Source organism: Lepisosteus platostomus, chromosome 26 (assembly GCF_059453375.1).
Source record: "Lepisosteus platostomus isolate fLepPlt1 chromosome 26, fLepPlt1.hap1, whole genome shotgun sequence".
NCBI lineage: Eukaryota > Metazoa > Chordata > Actinopteri > Semionotiformes > Lepisosteidae > Lepisosteus > Lepisosteus platostomus.
Window position 1 is genome coordinate 11898760 of NC_142636.1, and position 27725 is coordinate 11926484.

At 40.3% G+C, this 27725-nt stretch overlaps 1 protein-coding gene across 1 annotated transcript; it reads right to left on the reverse strand.

Moving 5' to 3' along the window:
- Positions 1–497: 497 nt before the first annotated feature.
- On the reverse strand, positions 498–27513 carry drd2l (dopamine receptor D2 like). The gene is made up of 8 exons (XM_088620778.1): positions 27330–27513; positions 15779–16115; positions 10759–10868; positions 8235–8371; positions 5657–5856; positions 4032–4118; positions 2623–2938; positions 498–1631 (listed from the first exon to the last, which is right to left on the reverse strand). Exons 2-8 carry the CDS (start codon positions 16079–16081, stop codon positions 1435–1437), a joined length of 1350 nt encoding a protein of 449 aa, XP_088476904.1. The 5' UTR covers positions 16082–16115; positions 27330–27513; the 3' UTR covers positions 498–1434.
- Positions 27514–27725: the final 212 nt, after the last annotated feature.

A 27725-nucleotide genomic window follows, 5' to 3' on the forward strand; every position in this document is an offset into this window, starting at 1 on the left:
TAACAGCTCTTCCAGCAGCAACCTTAGTTTTTCCCAGGAGGTCTCCCATCCAGGTACTGGCCAGGCTCACACTTACTGAGCTTCAGTGGGTTGCCAGGTGTGAGTTGTAGGGTGATGTTGCTCCTAAAATACTTACTTTTACCTTTTTTGTTATCTGTTAGATTACAAAAACAATAATCAGAACTAGTCTTTAATAGTTCAAAATAGAAATAAGATTTGTGAAGATAATCAATATGGTTTTAAAAAAAGTAGATCTTCTTAACTAAGTGCTTAATTCGCCTTGAAAAAGCTGCAGCAGTAAGGTACTGTACACAGAGAGTATACAATGTGGTATATTAGTTAACATATTCAGTGATTAAATATATAAATTATACTGGGTTTGTCTGTACTTTTTGAATCAAATCTCATTGTTCAGGCATTTGTAAGCGCAATCATATAAATTAAGTCCATGCCAAATACACGAATGTGATCAAACAGATTGTAAAAGGACGAGTATAGCTTTTCCAGATCATCCATTTTAATTTGGCATACAGTAGGAAGAGGAAAATAAATCTGACCCCCAATTATTGTGAAATTATTGGCTTATATGTCCTGCACATCCCTTTCAGCTCAATATTATAAAAGGTCTTTTGCAATGTGTTCTGTACATAGTACATCAAAAGCTGAGCCCTAACAGTGAAAGAAATATTCTATCTTAAGATGAGAACAATCATGACTAGCAAGTGAATAAAACACCTTACCAATACAAATTTAAAAAAATTAAATTGCGCTTTGGGAGCATATGAGAATCAATTTGTGAGTAAGAACTGAAAAAAATCCTTTCAATTTCATTGCTGTTGACTTTTAATTAAAACATCCTCCCAAAATGAAAAAAAATCCAAAATGATCATGACCGCAAGATACAAAAAAGCGAATTTATTCGGCATCCTTTATCAGTCCTGAACTGTCTGTGGACCCTAGGTGAGTAAACCATACACATCTCATTCTGAGGCATTATTAAATGAAGTCTATTCTCCCAGTGTTTTTTCTTCTGCAATATTAAAAGTTGATTTCCTTTCAGGTTTCCTCCAGGGAACACTAAAATGCCTGGTACAGGATGCGAAGGTCTTTGAAGCAGCATTATGTGACTTGTACTCAAGCAACACCAGGCCACATAACTTTATCACAGCTTAATCCACCAAGAGCATAACTGTAGAAACTGTGCAGCAGACAGAGCAATTTCTGTGTGAATTGGACTTCCAAGCTTTTGAAAACTCCAGGCCCTCTCTGGAGCTAGTCTGACCAAAAACCACTGGGCCAGTGGAAAGAGAGAACATCTGTACGCAACAGGACAAACAGCCCGTCTCCAGCTCCACGTGCTGCCCCTGGGGTCATTCAGCAGGCAGCCTTGGCAGCAGGCAAGCATAGGCGCGGGGGGGATGACCTCTCCGGTCATCAGCAGTGCAGGATCTTCATGAAGGCCTTGCGGAACTCCACGTTGAAGGTGGTGTAGATGATGGGATTGACGGCGCTGTTGACGTAGCCCAGCCAGGTGACGATGCTGTAGAGCTCGGGGGAGATGTAGCAGCGCAGGCAGTGCACCCGCAGGATGTGAGTGATGAAAAAGGGCAGCCAGCAGATGATGAAGACTCCTGGAGGGAAACAGGGAGTGTGAGGTAATCTGTTTTCCTCACCTTCCTTAGATACAAAGTAATAATTTCTTGCAACTTTAGCTCCGCAGGTGTGGTGCTGCTCAGTACCTAGATGGGAGACCTCCTGGGAAAAACTAAGGTTGCTTCTGGAAGAGGTGTTAGTGAGAGCAGCAGGGGGTGCTCACCCTGCGGTCTGTGTGCGTCCTAATGCCTGGGGACACTATTGTAAAAATGGTGCCAACCTTTGGATGAGACATAAAAATGAGGGCCTGACTCTCTGTGGTCTTTAAAATCTCAAAAAGAGTAGTGGTTTAACCTCGGCATCCTGGCCAAATTTCCCATTGGCCCTTACCAATCACGGCCTCCTAATAATCCCCATCTGCGAACTGGGTTCATTACTCTACCCTCCTCCCCACTGATAGCTGATGTGTGGGGAGTGTTCTGGTGCACTATGGCTGCCATTGCATCATCCAGGTGGGGCTGCACATTGGTGGTGGTGGAGGGGAGTCCCCATTACCTATAAAGCGCTTTGAGTGGAGTGTCCAGAAAAGCGCTATATAAGTGTAAGCAATTATTATTATAACTTACTTTGATGCCACCAATTCGTAATGAGAAAGTACCAATTGACAAATTGAACTGAGATAAAATCTCTGATCTATCTTTTATTGCAGATCATGGCTGATGATTGGTTGCCTGCTCAGAAATACAGTATCAGCTAATAGCTAGTATAGGGGGCTGGTGAGCAGTTAATGAATTTCTTGTATTTTAATGGAGCTTTTCATCTCACAGTAATACTGATCTCCAGATGCTATTTGGGAGGCACACAGCTGCCATTCTCTGCCAGCAGCACTATAGAGCAACACTTGAGCCAGAAAAGAGGGAACTTTCTTTGACACCCTACTGTTTTACAGTGCTACAGGAACTTGACTGAGTTCCTTGGATGAGCACGTGCGACACTTTGTGGTCTAAGAGCTGAGGAGAGCTCACCTACCTAATACGATGGCCAGCATTTGAGTGGCCTTCTTCTCCTTCTGCTGTGACAGACGTCCCTTGGCTGTGGATTTGAAGGTGCCCTTGTCCTCCCCAGCGACCCGAGGCGCCTCAAATGCCCTCTTCAGTTTGGGGTGGCCATGCAGGCTGGGAGCAAGGGCTGGCAGGGCTCCAGCACTGGGCAGGGGCCGGGAGGGGGCTGGCGAGACTGACTGGGACCCCAACGGCGGCCCCTTTGGCCGAGTCCTCTCAGGCTGGGCCAGAAATCGAACCCGGTCTGAATCCGCAGGGTGGACCACAGCCTCCTTCACCAAAGTCTGATAGGGAGGTACATGATAAACTTGCAGATAAAAGCAAAAAAGATACAGTACAAAACTAAATAGGAGAGCATGTAGAAGATGCGGAGGAGAACGTAAATGTAAATGAAGTCATTATTAGTTTCAAAAGATCCCAGAGCCTCCATCTGCTCAACAGATTGGAGTATAAGTCCTAAGCAGTAGGATACAGATGGATGTAATATAATTCAAGATACAGCTTCAGAAACTTTTACAAGACAGCAGGTACACATCACAAGTTTCACAATAAAAATGTGCCTTGATGAACCACAAGACAGGTCATGCTTTGTCACAGTTTATACATCTCTCAGTACCATGGCAAACTGACATTGACAGTCACAGGAATAACATTTATAATAATCATCTCTTTGCAATTTCCCACACAATACTTTTTTGTCAATACTGTCTTACCCTTTTTACACACTGATTCCAAGAACCAATCAGTGGCACCAATGAGCTTCTCACTCACTCTGAACAGGTGTTCAGTGTAGCTTACTTGCTATACTTGGTAATTAAGCAACAACTTAGCAGAGGTGTGACATTTAATTTACATGTTAATTTGCTTCAGCTCAAAGACCATTTTAATATTCAGGCCTGTTAAGAAGCTCCCTGGAGACAATTTGGGCCGATCAGTCATTCCTACTAGACTATACAGTAACCGGTGTATTTACAGTACTTTGTTCATTTCTGAAAAATATTTCTACTGCTACTGTCACATGGAAAGCGTTTTTGTTAACACCAAATGACACATTTTCTTGCTTACTTTTAAGGCTAACCTGCGTTCTGTTAGATGTTTGCAACTAGAAAATACAGTTCTAAATGCTCAAAACACATAAGCACTTTGACACACAAAGACAACGGCATTTAATAATATGACATCGTCAATCTAGAAAAATTCCTGAAATGGCTTAGGACATACACCACAAAGTACAGAAATGGTGAAGGAAAAATCGGACTATTCCTGTTTATTTTTAGTTTGGCTATGAACAACAGCCTGAGGGGTATTTAATAAAACCCTGGCAGTTCTTCAGTTGGCATTTTAATGAGATGATGAACTATGACCCCGATGACTCACCACTTTTTTCCTATTAGGTGCAAAGCTGCTGTTAGACTTCACGATCAGAGTGCACAGCTTTACATCTTCTGGATGGGTGCATTTGTTCTGGAGGCAGGAAAAAAACACATTGAGCTGTGGCCATTAACTGTGACGTTTTACTAGTTTTGGTTCGAACATCAGTCTGATACTACAGTAGAGGCTTTTTTAGATTTTTATCTTGTATCTGGTAAGTCAGTCCCTAAACAGACCCTTTAACGGATAATGACAGCAAGGGTATTTAGGCTTCAGTGATTTATTTAATGTGCCAGCAGGTTATGCCTTCTGTATGCAAAAAAGGGTTTGAGGAGAAAGAGCTTAAAGTTTTTTTTTTAAAAAGTGCAGCCAGTGCTGACGATATGACAATCCCATTTCAGTTCCCCCTCAGGGGTGATGAACACTGAAGCAGCTTCAATTCTCCAAACAGCCTTCAGAATTTCAATCACTGGCGATCAAAACAACCTGTGACAAACCAGCATGATTCCCATACTAATAGTAGCAAAACGAGGGTCAATTAGAAATGACGTGTTTCTTTGAAGGTCTAGAAGTGCTTATGTTCAGCAGGCATGCCCCAGACAGACCACACATCCTACTCTTCAGAGATATGCTGCTTTGAACTGTGCAGTTCAGCTTGCAGCGTGAATCCAACAAGGCAGTATATGTGTTTATTGCAAAAACATGTTTTATTTAAAAATCAAAAGCATGCTCCAGGTCTAACCATCACCCTAAAACTGCCCCCTATCCCAAACTTTATTCTTACAAAACCTCTTGTCCTAACATTAAAATAAATGTTCCAGTCCGAAATGTAACCTTTAAGTGAACTATGCATTTATACTGCTGTATGTACCCAGTGTTTAAGGGGTTACAAACTTTCGAAGAAGCAGCCAGAGGCAAAGGCAGCCTCTTGACAACTGTTTAGTTCCCCTAATCAGGAGGCACCACAAACATAAAACCACATCTGTGCATGTGAGAGGCATCACCACACTTGATTTCATCAGGACATTGCTAATGACAGCAGGAAGTGGGCCACTCTGTACAACACAGCCCTGTTCATATTCCGTACACACTTACGAAAAACGTGTCCAATGTGAACAAATGCAAAATAGTGACCCTCAGCTCACTTGTTTTCTGCAAGCCCACACTGCCTCTACTCCACCATATTCTCGTCAACATCTCTTGAGGGCTATAACGAATATAACGACGAAGGAACGGCAGTAGGGGGGCACAGTGGGGTAGCGGCTCGTAGTGCTTCCTCGTAGCCATGGGGCCCCGTGTTCAATTCCGGACCTGGGGTGCTGTCTCTGTAGAGTTTGTACAGTATGTCCCTCGTGTGTTTGTGTGGGTTTCCTCCGAGTTCTTCTGTTCCTCCCAGTCCAAGGATATGCTGGTAGGTTAATGGGCTTCTGAGAAAACGCCCTGGTGTGATGTGTGCATGTTTGTGTCTCTGTGTGCCTTGTGATGGACTAGGCATCCTGTCCAGGGTGTATCCTGTCTTGCTCCCATTGCTTGCTGGGATAGGCTCTGGCTCCCCTGTGAGGCTGTCCTGGATTAGACAGTTAGAAAATGGATGGCTGGATGGCTGAGGGGATGGGTGACACCAGGAGTACCTTTCTGGGTGGCTGCTGCTCCGTCTCTGCTCCGGAGCTGTTCCTGCGGGTGGCCACCCTCTTCCGGCGCCGCCGCAGCACCACGTAGATCTGCACGTACACCAGCAGCGTGATGATGAAGGGAACGTAGAAGGACACGATGGAGGAGTAGACCACGAAGGCCGGGTTAGCAATGCTACACTTGGTTACATCTCTTGTAGCTGAAACAGAAAAGAGAACTGAGGATGCGTGTGGAGTGTAAGGCTTGTGCTCCATTATACATATGTATTTTTGTCAGTACTGACCATTTTAAAATACCGTGTTTTCTTTTCCATTGTAGGTACCGTAAGAAAAAGGAAATGCAGTAGATGTTGATGATAACCCTTATCCATTCCTAATCATGCCATTTTGTTCAAGCTTACTCTTCAGGGCAATTGGATTCAGACTTCAAAAGTAGGTTGCTTGTTAGCACTGTTTTTTTCTGTGATCCCCATCTCTCGCACTATGACCTCACAAGGTTACTTATAGTTAATATTGAGATCGTGCTGTATATGTTTTAATAAAAACACTGAAGCAACATACTCTCACTACATGATGTTAGTGAACATTTGAACTGTGCATTCAATACAACACTATCATTTCATGATTGTAGTGAGTGTCCTACATGTCTGAATTAATTGTTCTCTGAAGATTACTAAACAAATGTGATCCCACACTAAAAGCAGTGACACCTGCAGACAGCACAAGGCTGACAGTGTTTAGTTTTTGTTTTTACAAGAGCTAACCAAAATGTTTTTTTGGTTACAATATTTGCCATAGCAACTTGGAATTTGTGCTTTGATTATGGTAGATGAACAGTTGGAGTAATGTTTTAGTGTTACTGGAAGACAGTCTTCTGGATGTATCAGTTGTAACTGTTGTAATGTTTAACAACATGAGATAAGTATGATTTTGTGAACATTTTTTGGTTTTTGGTGTGATACTGTATAAAAAACCTATCAGGCTTATTGGGTCCTCGGTGGCTTTAAAAAGTCCCAGCTCCTTATTCTTCTCAAAACCATTTTGGGACGACTAATTAGCATCTGAATGTCAGTGCATGACAAACTACTGAAAAACTGGGAACGTATGGCATAAATAAACCCATGGATTGTTGTTTTGACTCACTGTGGTTGAAGGAGGCTCTTGGCCCAATTTAATCCCGTGTTGCTGAGCAAAGCAAGGGGCTCTGTGGTGACTCATTTCACATCAGTGAGATACGCTTGTCAGGAAATGGTCATGCAGGAGGCCACAGGGCTATTGAAATTCTAATGATTTATAAGAGGGCCATGCTGTTGGAGGGAGAACAGTAACTCAAGAGTTCTGATCACAGGAAATATACCACAAAGGTCAAGTTTAGAGATCATTCATTTAACATGCTACTGCTACATTGGAGGATATAGATCTTGTGTAATTAAGAGAGCATTATATGATTCAGCTGTCCTATACATGCTGTGAAATGACATGCAATATGCAAGACAAGTCTGCTGCTACATAAAAAAAATCATGGAACTGTTCATTCAATGATGAAATGCAGGAAAATAACTTACCCATTTGACCAGTGGTTTAACCACAAAGTGGACATTCATTTTTAAATGAACAGCTTTGCAATAATAGATTTGGATCAGAGACTTGAATTTCTGGAATAATAAACTAACTCTCTTGGAGAAAAGGTCAGGCATGCATGGGGATCATCAAGGAGACTACAAGTATGGCTTGATTGGATTCATTAATGAACGCCATAGTCACCAATGGATGGGAAACCTGGACCACCTGGAGGCAATTAACATCTCGCCGCCCCAGGTGATTCAGGGACACTCAAGCGCTGCTCTGGCTCTGCTCTGGGCTCTGATATAGAATTTCAGTTATTCTCTAACTTTGCTCTGGCTTTTGCTCTCAACCTGGATCTCCCCCTTGCTTTGTTACGTTCCCTTTATGAGACGCAAATTGCCCGACCTTGTCTAATCTTCTCCAGTGCTTTGACTTGTTTCCTTACTGACCATACTACTTTGTGCTTCTGCCTGTCTTCACCTTGGAGGCATGACTGCAGCTCTGCGAATGCTGCCTGCCTGGCTGCCCACCTGCTATCTCAGTTTGGAATCCCGGCCTGCTACACTCCCTTGCCTACAACTCTATTCTACCTGCATGCAGCCCTCCAGTGTACCCGAAGGTCCTCATGTTTAAAAAGTAGGGTTGCAATGGAGAAAACTTAAATAAATACACTTAAGGGTTGCTGATTTGTTTTCTTTGGCATTCCTGGCATTGTGTTTGCCGATATGTTTTTAAGTTATTTTATACAGAGAACGCACACAACATAAAATATATACACAGTATGATCGGTTCCTATTTTGGTAGAAGCCTACTTAATCTGTTCACATCTAATACTTATTTAGATTTCACTTTCCTATTATTACTTTTACTTAGATTTATTCACATGAATACAGCTCCCTTTGACAGGCATCTTGGCACTCTATAGTATGTCTGCTCCAAAGGTAGGATTTGAAAAATGAGTAGGATTAGGACACATAAATATTAACAATTGAAATAGTTGTTGATGACTTACCTGTGTTATTGAGCCCAAACAGCAGGGGGCAAGAGATAGCGAAGGACAGAACCCAGACCACTGCGATCATCACCGTCACCCTGCGCTTGGAGCTGTATCTGGTGTTGTACAGCATTGGCATGGCAACCGCTGTGTACCTGAAAGCATAGCTGGTGTGGTGAAAAGTGAGGCCAATGGAGCCATGCTATTTGTTCCACATCCTTTCCTTCATTTTCTAACTGCTTGATCCAATACAGGGTCACAGGGGAGCTGGAGCCTATCCTGGCAAGGAACAGGTGCAAGGCAGTATACACCCTGGATGGGATGCTAGTCTGTCGCAGGGCACACTCAGACACAAGCAAATACACACTAGCGGCAGTTTTCCCAGAAGACAGTTAACCTACCAGTATGTCCTGTGATTGTGGGAGGAAAACAGAATGCCCGGCAACAAAATATTTTCCACTTGAACAATAAACAGTTTTACGGTTCTGTCTACTATATCTTCCTAAGCACGTAACTCACTGTAGACACACGTTTTGACCAAACTGAACTAGTGCAGCACCATCTGGTGTGTATTTTATTGTCCTTTTCCACAGTCTCATGTGTACAAGTTTACAAAACCATTGCAACATTGTGCCTAGTTTTTGATATACCAAAGTTCAAAATGTTCAACTGAATTAAACAGAATTCTGTAAATGTGACATTTGAAAATAACTTCAGCTGCAGCTACTGTTCTCAAGAGGCAAAAGCTCAGGTTTAATTAAATCAGCACCTGCTTCAAATCTGGAAAAAGGTATGATTGGTTCAGTAGTGGGAATAATTTCTTTTGTTAAATGCCTAAGGATTGAGTTGAAAAAAGTACTGCAGAGTATTGCATATATGAAGTATTGCAGAGACCTGGGTTTGATTCTGACAGCAGGTTTCTGCCAGTGTGCAGTTTGCATGTAGGTTATTAATGGATGCTCCAGTTTTCCCTCACCTTCCAAAGACTTGCTGACTAGATTTTATGGGAATGTTGTTTTAATAAAAAACAATTTGCATTAAACAAATAAAAGATTTTTAAAATTTCAGAACTGGCATTTTCATATTACTGTACATACCCACCCAATTCACTTAGTGAATCTGTACATCTTGGCTCATGGAATTGACACTGTACCCACATGTATGGAGAGCATGAGGAAATACAGACAGGATTCTTCAGCCTACCCCCACATTAGAACATACAAACACAGTGACTTCCTTTGGTGCCAAGCGAAGGAGTGGCACATCCCTCACTAACAGCACTGTGAGACTGAAGGCACCCGGGGAAGTTAACAACAGAGATCTCCCTGGCTAATTCCAGCCCTGCTCCTCGGGTATCAGACAAAGACTTGCTGACTAGATTTTATGGGAATGTTGTTTTAATAAAAAAACAATTTGCATTAAACAAATAAAAGATTTTTAAAATTTCAGAACTGGCATTTTCATATTACTGTACATACCCACCCAATTCACTTAGTGAATCTGTACATCTTGGCTCATGGAATTGACACTGTACCCACATGTATGGAGAGCATGAGGAAATACAGACAGGATTCTTCAGCAGGGGGCGATCACCCTGTGGTCCACGTGGGTCCTAATGCCCCAGTATAGTGATGGGGACACTATACTGTAAACAGGTGCCGTCCTTCGGATGAGACGTAAAACCGAGGTCCTGACTCTCTGTGGTCGTTAAAAATCCCAGGGCGTTTCTCGAAAAGAGTAGGGGTGTAACCCCGGCGTCCTTGCCAAATTTCCCATTGGCCTTAACCAATCATGGCCTCCTAATAATCCCCATCTATGAATTGGCTTCATTACTCTCTGCTCTCCTCCCCACTAATAGCTGATGTGTGGTGAGCGTTCTGGCGCACTATGGCTGCCGTCGCATCATCCAGGTGGATGCTGCACATTGGTGGTGGTGGAGGGGAGACCCCATTACCTGTAAAGCGCTTTGAGTGGAGTGTCCAGAAAAGCGCTATATAAGTGTAAGCAATTATTATTATTATAAATTATACATCTGCAATGATCTCTCTGGTCCTGCAAGGGATCAGTGCCCAGTTCAGAGGGAAAAACACTAACACACTTTCAGCCCTGCCTTTGCACCTACAGTTCTGGGATAGGTCCAATTAGGTCCAAACTGATCTTTCCAGGTGATCTGGGCAAGTAGCTCATGCCCTCCCCTTTTCCTGCCTATTGTCTTCCTTTTCCTTCTTTACACCCTCCCCCCCTTCTTCTGTACCTGCCAGTTTTATTCCGTCTACCTGGACTGTTGATTGACATTTAATCATTTACCCAGAACTTGAATAACTAAGGTAAACTTTATGATTGCTTTGATCACTGGAGGACCACTACATCTCGGCAAACATCCCCTTGCTTTGAAGCTGAACACAAGCCAGATGTTCCCCACTGTAACTAGATTCTCAAGGACATTTCATAACAGTACCATCTTGAATTCATTGCAAACTGAATGACAGGAGACCTGAGAAGCCTCACCTCTGAACCCTCCACCCCCCACACACACACTTACCTGTCAATGCTGATTGCACACAGGTTGAGGATACTGGCCGTGCACATCATGACGTCCAGCGTGACGAAGATATCACAGTGGATCAGACTGAAACGCCATTCGCCCACCACCTAAAAACCACAATCAAAGAAGGAGGATAGTCACCCGAGCCATATGATATTAGGTGACACACTACAGGAGAAACAGCCACCATGTTTTTTAAAAGGAGGTGAGTTGTGACTGCCGGTTCCTGCTTCAATACAACCTCTTTAAAAACAATCTAATTAGACAGCAGCCCAAAGCTGTCTCCTGTGATAAACTCAAACATGGATGATAATACATAAGTATTAAAAATTAAACCTTCTTTTCATTGAGATTCCACTAGAATTTAAAAGGTCACATACAGTACTTTCATAAAACGTTCCAGATCCTTCTTAATATTTCTTGTGTTGTCAAAATACAAAATAGTGCAAAGGCATTTTAAAAACAAATCTACCGTGAAATAGGCAGTTTGCCAATAAATTTGTTTTAATCATAATTCCAGACTTTTTAAATAGGCTGCCATTTGATTTCTTCTCTTAGGTTTCACTCATTCAACAAGAAAATGATATCAGGGACTTTCAACAGTGGTGCCAGTGTGAAAGTCTCCAATCAACCAGCTCTCTGACTCTTTGACCGATGTAACCAGTAGCCTTGGTCACTGAATTACACTAAGTAATACTGTCACATTCAGAATCCCTCCTCAAGGGTGCTCAGGTTCTTTCGTATTTTACCTGATTTTATGCACCTGCCCCCAGTTCTGCCTCTCCTTATTTAAGCCTGGTACTCTCGCTATTCCTGGCTCAGCACTGGGAGATGGATGCCTGGAAGCCCGCCTACAGCGGGTCTAGGAGAAACCCGACGGTATAGGCATTGATGGCATGGCACTGTAGGCTTTTCTGAAGCATGCAAGGGGCAGACTGCAAGGCAGGAAGAGGGGTTAATATTTAAGGGGTATGCTAAAGAGCTGTGTCTCTTAACCATTCCTGACAGAACATCTGAAAAGACCTAAATTAAACATCATCTTGTAACGATAATTAGTTCTCAGGAGCTTCGTCACATGGAAGGAATAGAGAGGCTTTGGTTCACCCTTGTTAACATGGCAGTGCAAACTGAAGCAAGTGGCCTACAAATTAATATTGCAGCACAGCGAGTGAGGAAAAGCTCAATAACAAGATAGGAAAAGACAGAAAGAAATTAACTGAAAAAGAGCGGAGAGAAAAAAGAAAGATTCCTGAAATCTGCAAAACTTTTTAATTGACAGTCTCTTTCCAGATGATCCACACTTTTCTTTAGGCATTTGAATTAATTACAAATTGATTTTCCAGGCCTGGGAATTAGATACCTCCATTTACATCAGGCAGTGGCATGCAGTGATCATGCTCTTTGGTGATGGCTACATGATAACTCTTCGGCACTTTTATAGACAAATATAATGAAGGCAATACTTGGGTAGTAGCTCTCTAAATGAGATTGCTTTGCCTTTGTTTAATTTTAAATATATGAGCTGTTCAGTTCAGTTTATCTGTCATCTGACAAGTACAATGAAATGCTTATGTACTCCTCCAGTCCTCACCAATTCGTAAACTTTTATTGATTTATGTGCTATTATAACAGTTATGCTCTGTTACTGCTTCAACACTGGACTAACTAGCCACCTTTTAGAACAGGTCCTGTAGCAAAGCCCATGATTGGGATCTTAGAAACAAAGCCACACATTCTGAGAAGAAGATGTCAGAGATGTTGTGCAGCAGATTCCTTGCTAATGTTTTAGAACGGACAACAAGCCATCACTGCAATCATTGTACAAGTGCAAACAATGTGCAAGATCAATCAGAAGAGATTCATTCATTATGAATCTCACTTCATAATGAGATTCATCCTAATTAAGTGCTGGAAGGAGAGAAAAAAAAACATTCCAATGTACCATTCATTATTAATGTGCTGAATCTGTGAATGGCACAATTAGAGATCATTGCTCTCACCATGTAGACAGTACTCAAAACCATCTGCCACGTGCTTTTGATGAGAGATTAATTTTTCATTCACAACTTTGCATGTCTTGCATAAGCCAAAAGACTGGCAGCAGGACAGCAAGAGGGCTCTAATGAATTGTCAGCGTTACAAAGGTCACTTCAAGCTGCATTCTCTGGTTGAACTGCAGCCCGTTGCAAGAAGTTCTGACTCCGTCCTGGGATGGGACACCATTAAGGAAAATCAGATTGCTGCTTTAAGTGGTGTTTGGAGTGCAGTAGTTGGCAATCTTCCCTCTGGGCCAGAATCTCATATAGCCATCATTCTTTTATAGTGACCAGGGACTCTCTACTGTAGGAGATACCATCATTTGGAAGATACAGTGACAGACCCTAATTTCCCCTAAGCTGTATTTTCTCAAGCATGCCTATCTTGATGAGTCCCACAGGCCCGTAAACCATCCGAATTCATGGCTAATCAGAAGTTCTTCTGGAGCTTTCACTTTCACTGTCACTCTCCCTCAGCCCAGGCCGGCTCCTGGATGTAATTCCATTACATTCCCTTGTACATGAAGTGAAATGAAAAAGAAGGAAGACACTGTAGAAGACTTGAGATCCGACAATGACTTTCCTCTAATGCAGCTTAGTGACAGTGGTCCAGGTATAATTATATACCTCCGCACAATAACAGAAAACCCTAGGAGAGCCTCGTTCGATAAGTATCATCATTTTGACATTCTTTCATCCAAATGGTGGATTTAGAGGTGACCATACACATAATGTACAGCGAACAAATACCCTAGTTTCTGCTAACCTCATTGCCTGAACATAGTATTATTCTTTGAAAGAAAAGATGAGGTATTGTTCATAGTAAAAGTGCAAAATTTACATCTCTCCCGAAGCTCCTGCAATCTGGCACGTTTCATTTTATTGCATTCTAAGAAACAATTTAAAAGAACAATAAAGTCCAGCCACCTTGGATTCCTCAGAGAGGTTTTGTACAATTGTGTTGCATTTGTTGCTATGACAATGCTGTTTGTTGGCAGGGTCTTTTGGATACTTCTGCTGGCATGATAGAGGTATGAATGGTCATTGATGATTTAAGCTTTGCTATATCAATGCAGTGTTTCGATGAAACTTGGAGAGTACTGAAGTACTACAGAGAGAGCAGGGAAAGGGATGCTGGCCTTCCTTTCATTCCTCAGACAGTAGATCAGTAAGTTGTATGTGTGGTACCTTCAGGGCCTTTAAAAGTCAGAGGATTTGCTTTCTCCTTGAACTGAATTATTCATTTAGCTTTGTCATTGAAATCACGTTGAAGCCTGGATCTGATATTGTGGTGTTCTGATCAAACCCATTCAGTACCAGCTTTATTTTGTTTTAAACATGACCAACATCTTCAAGAATGGTGATGTTTTGGAACAAGCTTTCCCTCATCACGAGTCTCCATTTTTCAACCACTGTGTGAATTTACTCATTATACTTTATGTAAATGTGCCATGGTACATGGTCGATTTTTTATTGCACATATATATTTTTATTATTAATTTGACACGGCCTTTAGATTTAATGTTTTTATTATATTTCATGCTTTATTCCAGATTGTTACCATTTTATTATTGTCATTTTACCATCTTATCCGTGTCCAGTACTTTGACTGAATACGACCTTTGATATCAGCATGATATTTTTATAGTTTACTCATTCTTCTACTGTGCCTCTGCTTTGCTTCTCTGCAGTGTCCATCATGCTTTCACTGGCTGCATTATGCCTTTTTATATTTAAATGAGCTGTAATCCCCTTGTAAACATTTAATATAAAGAGCACTGAAGGAATTCTGAGTCGTAGGACCTATTGGTTTCTTTTGGCTTCCTACAGATGCTCTGATAGTTCTGTCAAAGTGATGCCCAAAACGTTTTATCTGTCTCACCAGCACTTAACTCTGCACACAGCAGGTGGCCCCTGTAACTTCACAGACCCCCTGTCTGCAACGTAAGGATATTGAGGGAACGAAGGAAGAGACTGAGACCCCCCGCATCTTTCTTACTCCCTAAAAGAGAGATGATTATAAAAAAATATAATTTTTCTATCTTTCCATTTTTATATCAAAGCAAACCTAATTGAATCTCTGTCAGTTGGTGGAAGTACATTAAAGGATGCAGTCTGATTGAACTGATCTTCAACATAATTTAAAACTCACTAGAATGCCTTTATCTGCTCAGTAATATTTTCTAGTCGTTAAGTTGAAGAATGTGCCTGCTTTATTCTTTATTTAGGTTTAGCTTTATTTAGGTTCAGATATGTTGGTTGAAATGTTACCATACATACAGTATTTGTCTAATATCTACCTATACCTGGGAGAGATGAACGATCAAGGATAATCTCCTGGACCATATCCATCATGGAATTAATGGCTTTCAGTAAGTAGGTACTCATTCTGCACACACTTACTTCCTTCTGAAAATGTTCAGAAACACCAAGTAACCTCCCTCCACCCTGATAAGCATCAACTACTTTTTTCCGAGGTCATCTGAGATCAATTTTGTTCATGTCATGTCATGGTTCCACTAACTTGTATGGTGAAGACAAAGCTCACAAAGTTTCAGAATGTTATACTGGACAGGGCTGCCAAAAAAAAGTTCTTGTTTATTTGTTAACCACTTATTAAAGCATCTGATTTTAAATACCCCCCTAATTGTGCTAAGTAAACTAGGGGTTCACTTGATTGTTAATTTATTCATATTTTTTTCTACTGCATACGCTATTGCAAACATTACAATTTGGAATATTTATGAAAAGATGGGTTTCAGATTAACAAGGATATAATGGAACACAAGTGTAAGCCCAATAATGATATTGGGATTTTACACACTTTTTATCAGCACTGTACTGTAGGTTGGCTCCAATCCAAGACGTGGTGGAAGACAATCAAGACTTGTAAACTCAAGACAGTAGGTCCCAGGATCTATTTTGTTGCATGAGGCTACAGTGTATGAAGGTGTCAAATACTAGTTGTGTATCTTACTCACCTCCAAGTACACTACCCAAGGCATTACCAGTGTGGCCACCAGCAGGTCTGCCACAGCAAGGCTGACAATCAAGTAGTTGGTGGTGGTCTGCAGGGCCTTTTCCCGGGACACAGCCATGCACACAAGTACATTGCCAAAGACAATCACGAAGATCAGCAGTGTCAGCAGCATGGCGTAGAAATTGTAAGGGTGACGGCGCTCTGGTTCCGTGCTGTTGGACCCACTGCCTCCCCATCCTGAAGTCCCATTTCCCAGGAAGCCCACCTGGCTCTCATTCAATGCCGCCAGCACCATCAGTGCCATGGCACTGCAGCTACTGGCCTGCAAGGATGACCTCCTGTAGCACACAGAAACAGAAAGAAACAGATTAGTCGGCTTTTTTGAATTATGAATTGGCAATTTTTTTAATGCCCTCAACCGATTTAGAATCACCTTTAGTATCAACCGAGGGATTCTCTATACAAGAATTTAAAGTTCCTAAAAATAACAGAATAGCAAGCTTTCTTCATACCTAACTTGATCCTCGAACCTGGACGATCAGGACAAGGAGCTCTCGCCTCCTGCCCTTCTGTGTCATCCTGTGTCTTCCTGTCTTTTTCTCCTCTCTTGTCTGTACTGTACCTACTTGTTTTTCTGCTGTGTTTCTGTATGTGGAAGCTCTCAGTGATGACACCCGTCCACACATCAGGGGAAAAAGGAAGCGCAGTCTGGTTCCTAAGAGCTGACGTCTTATTGAGCCATTCATCTTTTTGACATGCTACATGTTAATCTTTGCAGTGGCATTTAGGAGCTGCAGTACCGAATGAAGGAGAAGCATATCACTGGCATCACTGCGAGCCTGTAGTTTCATCGGTTGCTGTTTGTCTAAGACACCGATAAGTCCCTGTCAATGAATCACAATCCTTTTCCCCAGTAGTGCTACACCAGTTTTCCAATACCATTGGGGAAATCTGGTCATAACTGCCTAGTGACATAACCCAGGCGAGACTCAGAAAGGAACACCTTCGGCCCTTGATGGGACTTCTCGATGAGAGGAAAGATGGATTATTATGTGTACTGTATATAAGTGAAGCAGCAATGCATCATTTTTTAATCACCACTTATTAATCACCTACTGTAGGATAATTGTACCGTCATGGAAGTGACGAAAATAGAATGCAACTCATTACCACTACTAACCACTGGCTAATAACAGGAAAATGAACACTAACACTGTGTTATAAAGCTTTATGACTAAGTGCACTTTTGTCAATGAAGTGGAGGTGGTTTGATCCCGAGAAAGCCTGGCCACATGTGGCTCAGAAAAAGACATTCGAAAGAGCAAGTCTCAAGTGTCAGTGATTTACGCCATCAGCAAACAAGTGAGTGACTCTGGCACAGGGCAGTCATTATCCTTGAGGGTACAAGAGCTGCATCTCTGCCCTAAATTGTAGCTCCTATACATTTAAAGAAGTGAATAGGCATTAACCTGCCATCCTTTCTTTAGCTCATAATTAATACATTTACACATCATCAATCAGAGATAATGAATATTGACTCATGGCAGTTCAATCCTTTGATAAATACTTCTATACAGGAAGGCAGAGGAAGGGAAGGGAGACATTTTGATACAAAAACTGCAAATTGAACACACAACAGTGTTGCATGCATTGACTGGTTTTCCAAAACTGCTTGATGTCAAGACTACAGAAGCTATGGGATGTTATACTACAGGAGGAGTACCTTTGCCCCCTTCTCATTAATTAGTGTGGCTTCCAGAATCACATCTGACAATTTCCAGAAGAAACCCTAAGCAAAATCTCTTTTGACATGACTGGATAGAGGAAGTGCCTCCCATTACAATTACCATCATCCTTAAATCTGTATTCTTTGGCTTGTGCAAGCCCTCTTCAGCAGCCTGCAGGTGCACCAGACAAAAAGTGCAAAAATCAGTGGTATATACTGTAGTATGAAACACCAGAAGCCACAGCTGTTAGTTAATAGATTATAATTAAACCACAAAAGCACAATATTTTCCATTGATTTGTACACAATTTTTAGTTGACTTTGTGCTTTGCAGGTCTATCATGCTTGATTATAAAAGTCAACCTTATTTTTATGCTTCATACCTGTTTTGCAATTTGGAAAGGAGGTGGTCTTAATACAGTACATATCCTTGTGGTACTCCACCAATGACAAAAGGCATCACCCTAATCTGAGAATTCACCCCTGTTTAGTAATCTACTACTTGCAATTTGAGACATAATATTTTATAATATATGATTAATTATAACAAATGGCTTTTGAAAATCATATAACATTCTCTTTATCAATTACAGCTGTTGCTTGGTGAAAGAATTCTAGGAAGTTAGTTAAATAAAACTCACTTTAACTAGCCTAGAAATAGACTCCTGTTGTCTTGCCCTAGTACATTCTCAAGTTTATTTTTAATTAGCCTTTTCATAACCCATAAAGGAGTAAGAGTTGTTGGTCTATAATTACTTTACAATGTTTTTCACCCTTTTATGCATGGGTGCTACATGAATAATTCAATCAATGGGTATTACTCTAGTGCTGACAGTTGGAAGTGCTTTCTTAGTGGTCCATGACACAGTATGCACCAGCCAACAGGCACATGAATATTATGAAATTGAGAACACCAAGAAAAGACAGATTAACATGGATATACAAACAAACAATAGATTCTAACTTATTCTGTGTCTTATATTATTCCATTTCTGTACCCACAAAGATATACAGAGACATATCAAGTCAGAACACAGCCTGCCTGCTTTGTCACATGCTCTATTCAATTCCATTGTTTCAATTCAATTTCATCTTTTGTATAGCGCCCTTTAAAACAATTGCCACAGAGTGCTTTCACAGTTATTAAATCAGACTTTACAGGCAGGGTTATACAGTACAGAATATCAAAAGAAAATTGAAAATGATTTAAAGGGTAATTTAGTGTATAATTTTAATCTGTTACTATAATCCCCAGGAAGAAAAAAATAAAAGGAGTATAAATTTATCAGAGAAGACAGTGAATTGTCAAAGGTCACTATTTTGCATAAACATTAAATAAAAGCAAATGTGGTATATGCAACAAACCTAAATGGAAATCAACATTGAACAAAATCAGGACATGTTTTAAAAATTAGATGATTAATGCAACAAAACAGAAAATTCTCAAAGATCTTCAAAGCATTAGTCTAGGTTCATCTATTCTCATAGAAGGTGTGGAAGCAAGCAGAAGGCTCTTTGGCACTTGTGAAAATGTGTTTTATTTGTACAAACTGTTCATTACTCTTTGGGAATTCAAATTGCCTTGAAGGACAAGTTTGCTTTTCAAGTGCCTGAACTATAAATCGCAAGAAATGACAAAGAAAAGTGTTTATTCCTGGGAGAACTTGTATTGAAGTCTATGCTGAGCCAGGTTTGCTTCAATCTGATTTAATTACCTTCATGGTGATTTTATTTTCACTGCGCAATAATTAAAGTGTTTTGTATTGCAGTGTTTTGGAGACATGAGCCACATGTACTTGCAAATTGGAGATTAATTAAAACTGGTCTTTTGTGTCTCTTTGTGTTTTCTAAGAGGGACAAAAAGAAATCTCACTGTGTTACAAATCTAAAAATAAAAAAAAGGTTAAAAGAACCTTTGGGACTGATCATATGCATAGTGCAACTCTTTTTTTCTAACAAAAACACACAGACATGTTAACATTGAGGGAAATGTTTTATGAAAGTGGGTGCATGTCGCTTGTCTCTTTTCTGAAATGACCTGGACTGAGCTATGTCACTACCCTAGGCTGCAAAGCCATTTCTCAATTTAATTGTCTGACTTCCAGGAGTGTGATGCCTAAAACACCAAGGGTAGACATTATTCTAATGAGACAGGCCTGCTCTAGGGCTACTTGAAAAGTCCATCCATCTATTTTCTAACCACTTTATCCAATAGAGAATTGTGGGGAAACCAGAGCCTATTCCAGCAAGCAACTGGCACAAGGCAAAGATGCACTCTGGACAGGGTGCCAGTCCATCACAGGACACACAGAGACACAAACACCAGTATCTTTGGACTATGGGAGGAAACCAAAGCACATGGAGGAAAACACAGGGAGAAAATACAAACTCCAAGCAGACAGAACCCCAGGAATTAATCCCAGAGCCCCAGTGCTGTGAGGCAGCAATGCTCACTACTGCACCACCATGCTGCACACATGCAGAATATATGTAAGAGAATTTTAATTATTCCTTACTTTACAACAGCATATGTCTCTTCCTGTTCTTCAGGGAAATAGTCAATAAGGTTGCTAAAAACCACATGACTTTTTTTTCTTTTCTTTTTTTTTCTTTTCTCTTTCTCCAACGTTACTGGATATAGCAGAACGTGTAAGCATTCCAATACACTTGTTGTATATGGCAAATAAAGAAATCTTCAGTCAAATTCTTCAGTTTCATCCATGCTAGACCTCAGCTTGCCACCCTGCCACCCTACTTGAACAGTGGCTCTTCCATTTGAGTACAGCTCTGTCCTATGATAAATGACATCTTGATCCTGGGAGGGATTAATTAAAATAATTAAGGTGCAGATTGTAGCAAAAATCAGTAAAGGCATCAACAGGAGGCTACAAAATCTAAAGCAATTTGTAGCTCAGTTTTAGAGAAAGAACATGGTTTACAAATGCATCATTAGCTACGACTTATTACCAGCAGCATTATAATCTGAGCTGCAGAACACCAAGGTCTTTCTATTACAGTACAATAGCCTGTGTTAAGTGTTGTAATCACTGTTACCTTAATTTTATTTCTCTGTGCTTTTTATTAACTGTAATGGTTTCTGTGGATCTTTGTCGGGGAATGGCTGAATGATACCTACAGTACCAAGGGCTAGTTTTGTCTTATTTGTCTTAAGTTGAATTTCTAGGACAGCATACAATGGTCCTTTTCTGTAAGAGCCTAAGGACAGTTGCTGGTAGGAGTTCAGAAAGCACCTCACAGCATTCCATTGTGTGACACCTGACATGCTCACATACAGTACAGAACACCATGGTTTAATTATGGTCTACATGAATAACAACCCATACATACTGTACATTTGATTTACTGGCCTTGTGGATTTCTTTGAGCAATTTTTTCATATATCCTTGTAACACTCAACCTCTCTTTTGTGTTGCTATTTAATGTTAGGGAGCTTTCATGCACTAATAAACGTCCTCTTGTTAGGACAACCTAGACCTGCCCCTATCTCACCACTGCTGTCTCTTTAATATGAATGGGAGGAACAGTGAAGCTCAGAATAAAATGACATTTCTCTGAATTGCTCAACAGAGATATAAAGGTGAGCACTACTGGGAGGATTATAGGCTGATAATTGCTCTCACGTTCCCTCTGCATCATAACATATTGTCAGTGAAGTTCTGGCTAATGTACTGACCTGCTTTCTTAAACAGCAGGACCCCTTCTATTGGAAAACTGACATCAGAGTCACTATACGAGGGCCTTGTAACTAATCATGGCACTTGTTATAGCCCATTTCTCAAGGCTGTGACATGAGCTATCCATTATATTGGCCAGTACTTAGAAATGTACAACTGCTTTAAGGTATACAGGTACTGTGTTTGTGCAGGCTCTGACACAGCAAATAAAACAGTCAAAATTGTCCACAAGACAACTAACAGTTCTCAAGCATGCTTCAGGTCAGTCTTCTGGTTTCTGTGTAACGGTACCCCGTATCTTCAAGGAGGTTTTATACTTTAATTCTAAGCTCTGCCTTTTCTTATCTGTAAACTTTAAAAAAAATCCTTCAACTTTGTGTAGTCTACAACAGCAAGTAAATGGTGTGGAAAAAAGAGACTAACAAACAAGGCACTATCCTGCAGGATTATTCACCATACAAATGACATCTACTGTATCTTCCCCCTTGCTCATGACAATTACCCTTTAATCACTGCTAGTGCTGATAACACCGAACCTTTACTGTTCACAAAGATATATTTCCATGCAAATATTTGTTCCCATACAGAAATAAATGGTGTGATCTTTTCTGAGCCAAGTTTCGTAGATCATCACTGATAGCAGGACAAGGTGTTGATTGAGAACCAAGGGAGAAGGCAGGGAACTGAACCTTGTATTTCAACTTTTTATACAGTATAGGATCCATGGAAGGTTGCATGCAGAGAAAATTGCCATGGCGAAGAGGCCATCATCAGAGGCCATTAAAAACAGCTTCAAAAGATTTTACAACTTCACTTTTATGTGTTTTGCGGGCACCAATATAATTATTAATAAACATTAGAATGTGAGATGTCTGTCTGTGTGTTTAAGGGAACTATGCACACCCAGGTCAGTAAAAAGTACTTTTTTTAGTGGCTCAACCAACCTTAATCATTGTGTTTGTATGCACAATACATTTTTTATGTGTTAAGTATGGTTAGTTTACTTTGCTGAAATAAATCTTGGATACTCATAGACCTTCAAAAGTAATCTGTGTTAGAGTGGGGTTTTATACTGTATGTGCAGGTCCTGAGACTTCACAGGCCTCAGTGGTATTCGAATGTTGCTTTTAATGCCACTGCTGTCTTTGGCTAGCACTCCTGCTGTATCGTGGATAGTTGTGTATCATTTTAAGAGAGGTTATTCACGCAGAACATAGTCTCTATAAAATGAATTGGAAATGCCTCTCTAAGTACAGTAAGTGCTCTTACTTGTACTGGTAAATGTTTGTGCAGGAAAGAAAAAACACACCAGCAAAATTCCTGGAGCCTGTTGCTTTTAAGCATATATCCCTGTTATGACAGCTTTCTATTTGGTTGGATGACAAGGTTAAATTCACTTTCAGGCTTCTGTGGCTCAGAGGCTTGGAGATTATCCTGGTTACTGTTTAGACTTAGTGTGGTGGAAAGTGCTTTAAAAATACATCACACTACTGCCTGTCTGACATCCTACGGAATGTAGCTTTTGTTCCCTTCCTGCAAACCTCCGAATGGTAAAGGCAAGCTCATTTTCAGCCATTAAATTGTTAATTTAATTATTAATCACTGACTCTACTGCAGGGATATCAAACGTACAGCCCTTCCTGCCCTCTCCTTTGTTGTGCTTTAGAACAACCAGCACCTCAATTGTTATATTGATCCTGCTAATTACCAATTTAAGTACAAAAAAGCTGGTGGTCACAGTTCTTCAACTAAGCAGATTAGGAGGAAAGCAGTCTGTGGGTTTTGACTATATAGTAAAAACTTTAAAACAACTAAAATCAGGGTTTTGGTCATTTTCACTGTCAAGGTTGTATTTGTTAAACTTACACATCACTTTCAGTTTACTCTTGACTGAGAATGGTAAAAAACGTTCTTCTACCGTTACAAAATCAAAATAAACTTTTCTTCATAACAAATGTTTTCAATAACCCTATTTTCGAATTCTTAGTGCTGTTTTCTCACTAGGGGGAAAATAAAGGGAAAATTGATTCAAATGTGTCGCAAGTCAAACATCAGTCTTATTCACATGCTTGACAAAAAAAAAAAAACACTTTCTTTCAAATGTGTAGTGTGTGTGGCTTTTCCAGAGGCAGGTCTAAACAGCTGTTCCCAAGCCACATAGCACAAACCTAAGATGGGTATTTTGCAAAGGAAATATTCGAGCAGGAGCCTTTAGTGTCACTGGGATTATTAGAGACAGGCACCATCATTTCACTATTACAAAGCAAGACCAGCACAACACTTCCCTCATCTGGATAGCCACAGACTCGTTTGTCATTCCATTCTGACCCTTTAGTTAATCAACTGAATTTTTTTTGCCTATTTGAACTACCTTAAAGTGATTGAGGTAGACCTACCAACCCCAGCTGGGCTGTGGCATAATGGAATGTGACCATTTGAAAAACCCTGTTATTTATCAATATAAACATTGCTGTCCACCTCCTGGCCTCTTCCAGTGTAGAATCGTTCCGACTCCAGGGGGCAGATCGTTAGGATAAGGAACACTATACTCTCCGCTGGATACAGACAGTACTTATTTTATGGAAAACTAAAAGCCGAAATTTCCAGACAGTCCTGGCTACTTGTCTGGGGTTGTTACTGTGGTTTCAGTCATGGCGTGTTAAGCTGTTCTGAAACACTAGCAACCGGGAGAAAATAATATGGCTACTATAAATGGTGCCGCTGTAGGTCCACATTTAGAAAGAACATTTTATTACATGGCTCTTAGATGTGTCTAAAGGCTTCAAGTGCATTAAGCCATTTTAATAAACCAGTTCCACTAAAGTTAAAGCCTAGACATCAGTTAAAGCATCAGTAAATGCACATCATACAAACTGGTTCCATTTACTTTCTACTGTAGCTCGAATCTGGACATAAATTCTGAATGCTGTATTTATCGCTCAAAAGACAGAAGAGGTACAGCATGGCATACTGTATTATTTTCACAGTTCCAAAGCTCCCTTATGATGGTGAATGTACACAATATATTCTGCAGTATTCTTAATTTTCTGGTGTGTCTTGGTTGGTAGGGCCCTCTTCCTTCTCTTTGGTGCAGCAAAAAGAATAAGATAAGAATCCACCATCCTTGCGATAAGCTGACATATCCCTGATGGCTTTGGGAAGCTGAACAAACGCTAGACAGGCTGACAAGAACTATACTACCGTACCACTGAACTCACCACAGAGAGCTGAAACAGAGCCCACTGAGCTGGGAGCTGGAACTGGGAATTTAAGTGACAGCTGCAAAGTAATTCAGGTTTGAAAACGGCACAGATGACCCTGTATCCATTTTTTAACATACTGTACAAAAGTAGACATAGACGCAGAAGGAATTTTGGACAGTTCTTTAAACTACTGCAGACCAATCCAAATCACAGCTTTAAAGATTCTGATTTTTTTTTTACACTTGCTTGAAGAACATTAATATTAGTCATTTAGGGTTGCTTTGAAGGCAATCGATTTCAATTCAAACAAGCTATAAAATGTTGTCAAGTGCATCGCGTCTAAAGGTGTTCCTCACCTAATGTAACGGACTGTAATCAATAAAGGCTGTAACTATTTTACTTGTAGATTACAGCCTCATATAGTCCTACAATCCGTCTACCTTTTTTATACATCATCACAATTTATTTCTTAGAATTAAACCGTGGGAAACAGTGTATCATCATTTATATTGAATCAACATTTTCAATTTTTGTACATTACTTTCTAAGTAATCATACTTACTAAGGAAGTTTTTGGACCTTCTGATAACAAACATTGATTTTAAAGAGCAAAAAGGCGAAATACAGTAGTTTAAAGTAAAAATAACGAACCCTTCTGAAATAAAACACCCAAAAGGCAGTGCTTAAATTGGGGATCCTGGTCCCTCTGTAGGTTTTAGAGTCTAGCCTCTGTTCTCCCAGAAGCAAAATGAAGGTTTTAAATCTATATTTTCCCCCACTCTGATACTCGTTGACGGGTTTCCAAGATGTAACTGCTCACAGAGCTCTTAAAGAGGGCTTCACAATTAATTATAGTGCCATATTATTTAGAATGATTCCTCAATTTATGTATTACTTGTGTATTGAAATCAGACGGTTCGTTTGGAGTTTTCCTGAAAAGGATTCGCCTTGGATCTACTGGGCTACTCTGATTCTAAGTTTCAATTTCATATTGTCGAGGCTTCGGGCAAAAGTAGTAGACGGTGGAGTCGCGTTGTTGCTTGTAATTTAAAGTTTAGCTGAAAGCACACTCTCTCTGTGTGTTACTGTACTATTAACGTTTTATGCGTTTTGTTTCTTTCCTGATGAAATCCAATTTCCCAGCATATACAGTAGCTAAGACATATTGACGCTTTTCTAAACCCATTCATTTTCAATTACATTCCTGACATGTAAATTGAATCCTTAAATTGAGTCAATTGCCCTTGGGAATTCCTTTTTAAAAGTATATTGATCAGGTCATTCAATAGTACTTTCTTCTTGTCTCTCATACTGTATAAGCTATTTTCACACTTTGATAGTCTGAAGCGCTTTGGGATTATGGCCACTTTGTAAGAGAGTTATATAAATTAAAGACAAAAAACCGACTCCGCTGCTAGTGTCTAGACCAAATTAATTTGATCTTATGTTTCGTAAACGTCTTTACTCAGAGTTAACTACAGTAAAGAAGATGGACGAAATGTTGATGATACCCCATCATAACCGTAATGTTTTAATAATGCATGCCATCTTAAAACGTTACGTTCATAAAAGTGTGTGTAATCGATTTGTCAATTGAATGACAACCGTAAGCAGTTATGAAATCAGCATGCACTAAATGTGATACATTATTGCTATTCAATTTCTTTCCCATAAATCGCAGCTCACCAATATAACCAAAACGATCATTTTGCCTTATAAAAATCCAAGTTATCCAATTTTGAAAACAGTCGTTTTCTTATATACACGTAGGTTTGTATTACATACTGTAACTAATTATCCGAAACTGTTACAGTTATTGCCAATAGCCAATACAGGTTAGAGGTAAAGCTTAGTAAAGCTTTAGTTTCAGCGCGTTAGAATGAAACAAGGAAAGCTGAAGAAATACAGTTTGTGAGTTAATCACTAAAAATCCCCTTGCGACACTCCGCTGAGTAACTCATCACAGTTCTGTAATGGGTAGGACCTGAAATACATTGCAAGTATAGAACTTATGACTTTCGTCAGAGATCAAATAAGGGCATCATCCAATTGAGCCAATTACGACTATGTTTGCGTTCAACAGAAACTAATATAACCAAAGCGATCATTAAAGTCAGAAAAACATATTTTTCTTTTTTTTTTTACTTATGTTGATTACTTAAAAGTACATTTACTAGGGATCGTTAACGTCAACAGCAGGTCGTTAGCTTTTTATCCGAATCCACAGTACATTGGAGAATTGGAGTTTACATTGGAGAATTGATTTATTATCATCATTAGGTTACTAATGCTCGGAACTCCGGTAAATGGAATCTAACAGCTAAGACAATGCTTCGCTTTAGATCGGTGTTCAAGTGGTGGTTTAGGTGTTTATAAGAAGCTTTAAAACCCTAAGAAGCAAAAGGCTAAAAAAAAAACGTTTTGACCACCATCAGTTAAACAAATAAATTATCCAGTTAAGGCATTCGAAAGAGCTACTGGAAGGCACAACAAGACGTCTTCTAGCTGCAAGGCTACAATGCCTGGACTATACAGGTAAGCTACTAAACATCAGAGAAACTAAGAGATTCCCACTGAGATGAGCAGTCCAGCGATGGATTGACCCTCATTAATACTGAACTGCCTTACAGTACGTGTCCCGCTATTAGGAACGTATTGGCAAGCGTATAAACTGCATTTCTTACTATATGATGATTTGAAGGCTGAAGTTTCAGTAAAGCAAAATACAAACAACAAAAAAAAACTCACAAATAACTTATTTTTCCTCAGTAAAAAAGGGCGCACAGACGTAACTGCTTGCTTGAAAGCAAAGTCTTTACCCATCTCGAATTGCGTTTTACACTCAGAGTAATTCTGGGCTCCATATGATACAGTTGATTAAACGTTAATTCCTTCCACGATGTGATTTAGAGAGTAACGCGCACTAACCTCACTGGTAGGTGCCGGCGGCTTGTCTGCTCCTCTCATTCCCTCTACGTTTTAGTACATCTTGCTCCACAGCCGCCTCCAAAAGTCGCATTAACCGATCCTGGAATGGAGCAATCCGACCTATCCCTTTGACAGTGGAAGCGTGGCCAAACTGCTTTCTGGATTGCGAAGAGTTGAAGCCCATTTTTGTGTTTATGCCTTTTGTGACAGGCAGTGATTGATAGCCCTCAGAACCAACGGTGAGGGCACACTGCAGCCCCCTTCTCCCCGCCTTATTACTCTCCCGTAACCGAGAGTGGAGGGAGAGAGACTCACCTGTCGCTGGAAATTCAAGGTCTGATAAAAAAAGTATAATTCTGAAATGTGCTCCCTACTAATTCTATTGCATGGATCCAA

Coding starts and splice junctions, on each gene's coding strand:
- drd2l (XM_088620778.1), bottom strand. CDS start 16,081: ATGGCACTGATGGTGCTGGCGGCATTGAATGAGAGCCAGGTGGGCTTC. Junction 10,869..15,778: donor CTTGGGTAGTGTACTTGGAG/GTGAGTAAGATA, acceptor TGTGGTTTTTAG/GTGGTGGGCGAATGGCGTTT. Junction 2,939..4,031: donor CACCTAATAGGAAAAAAGTG/GTGAGTCATCGG, acceptor CCTCCCTATCAG/ACTTTGGTGAAGGAGGCTGT.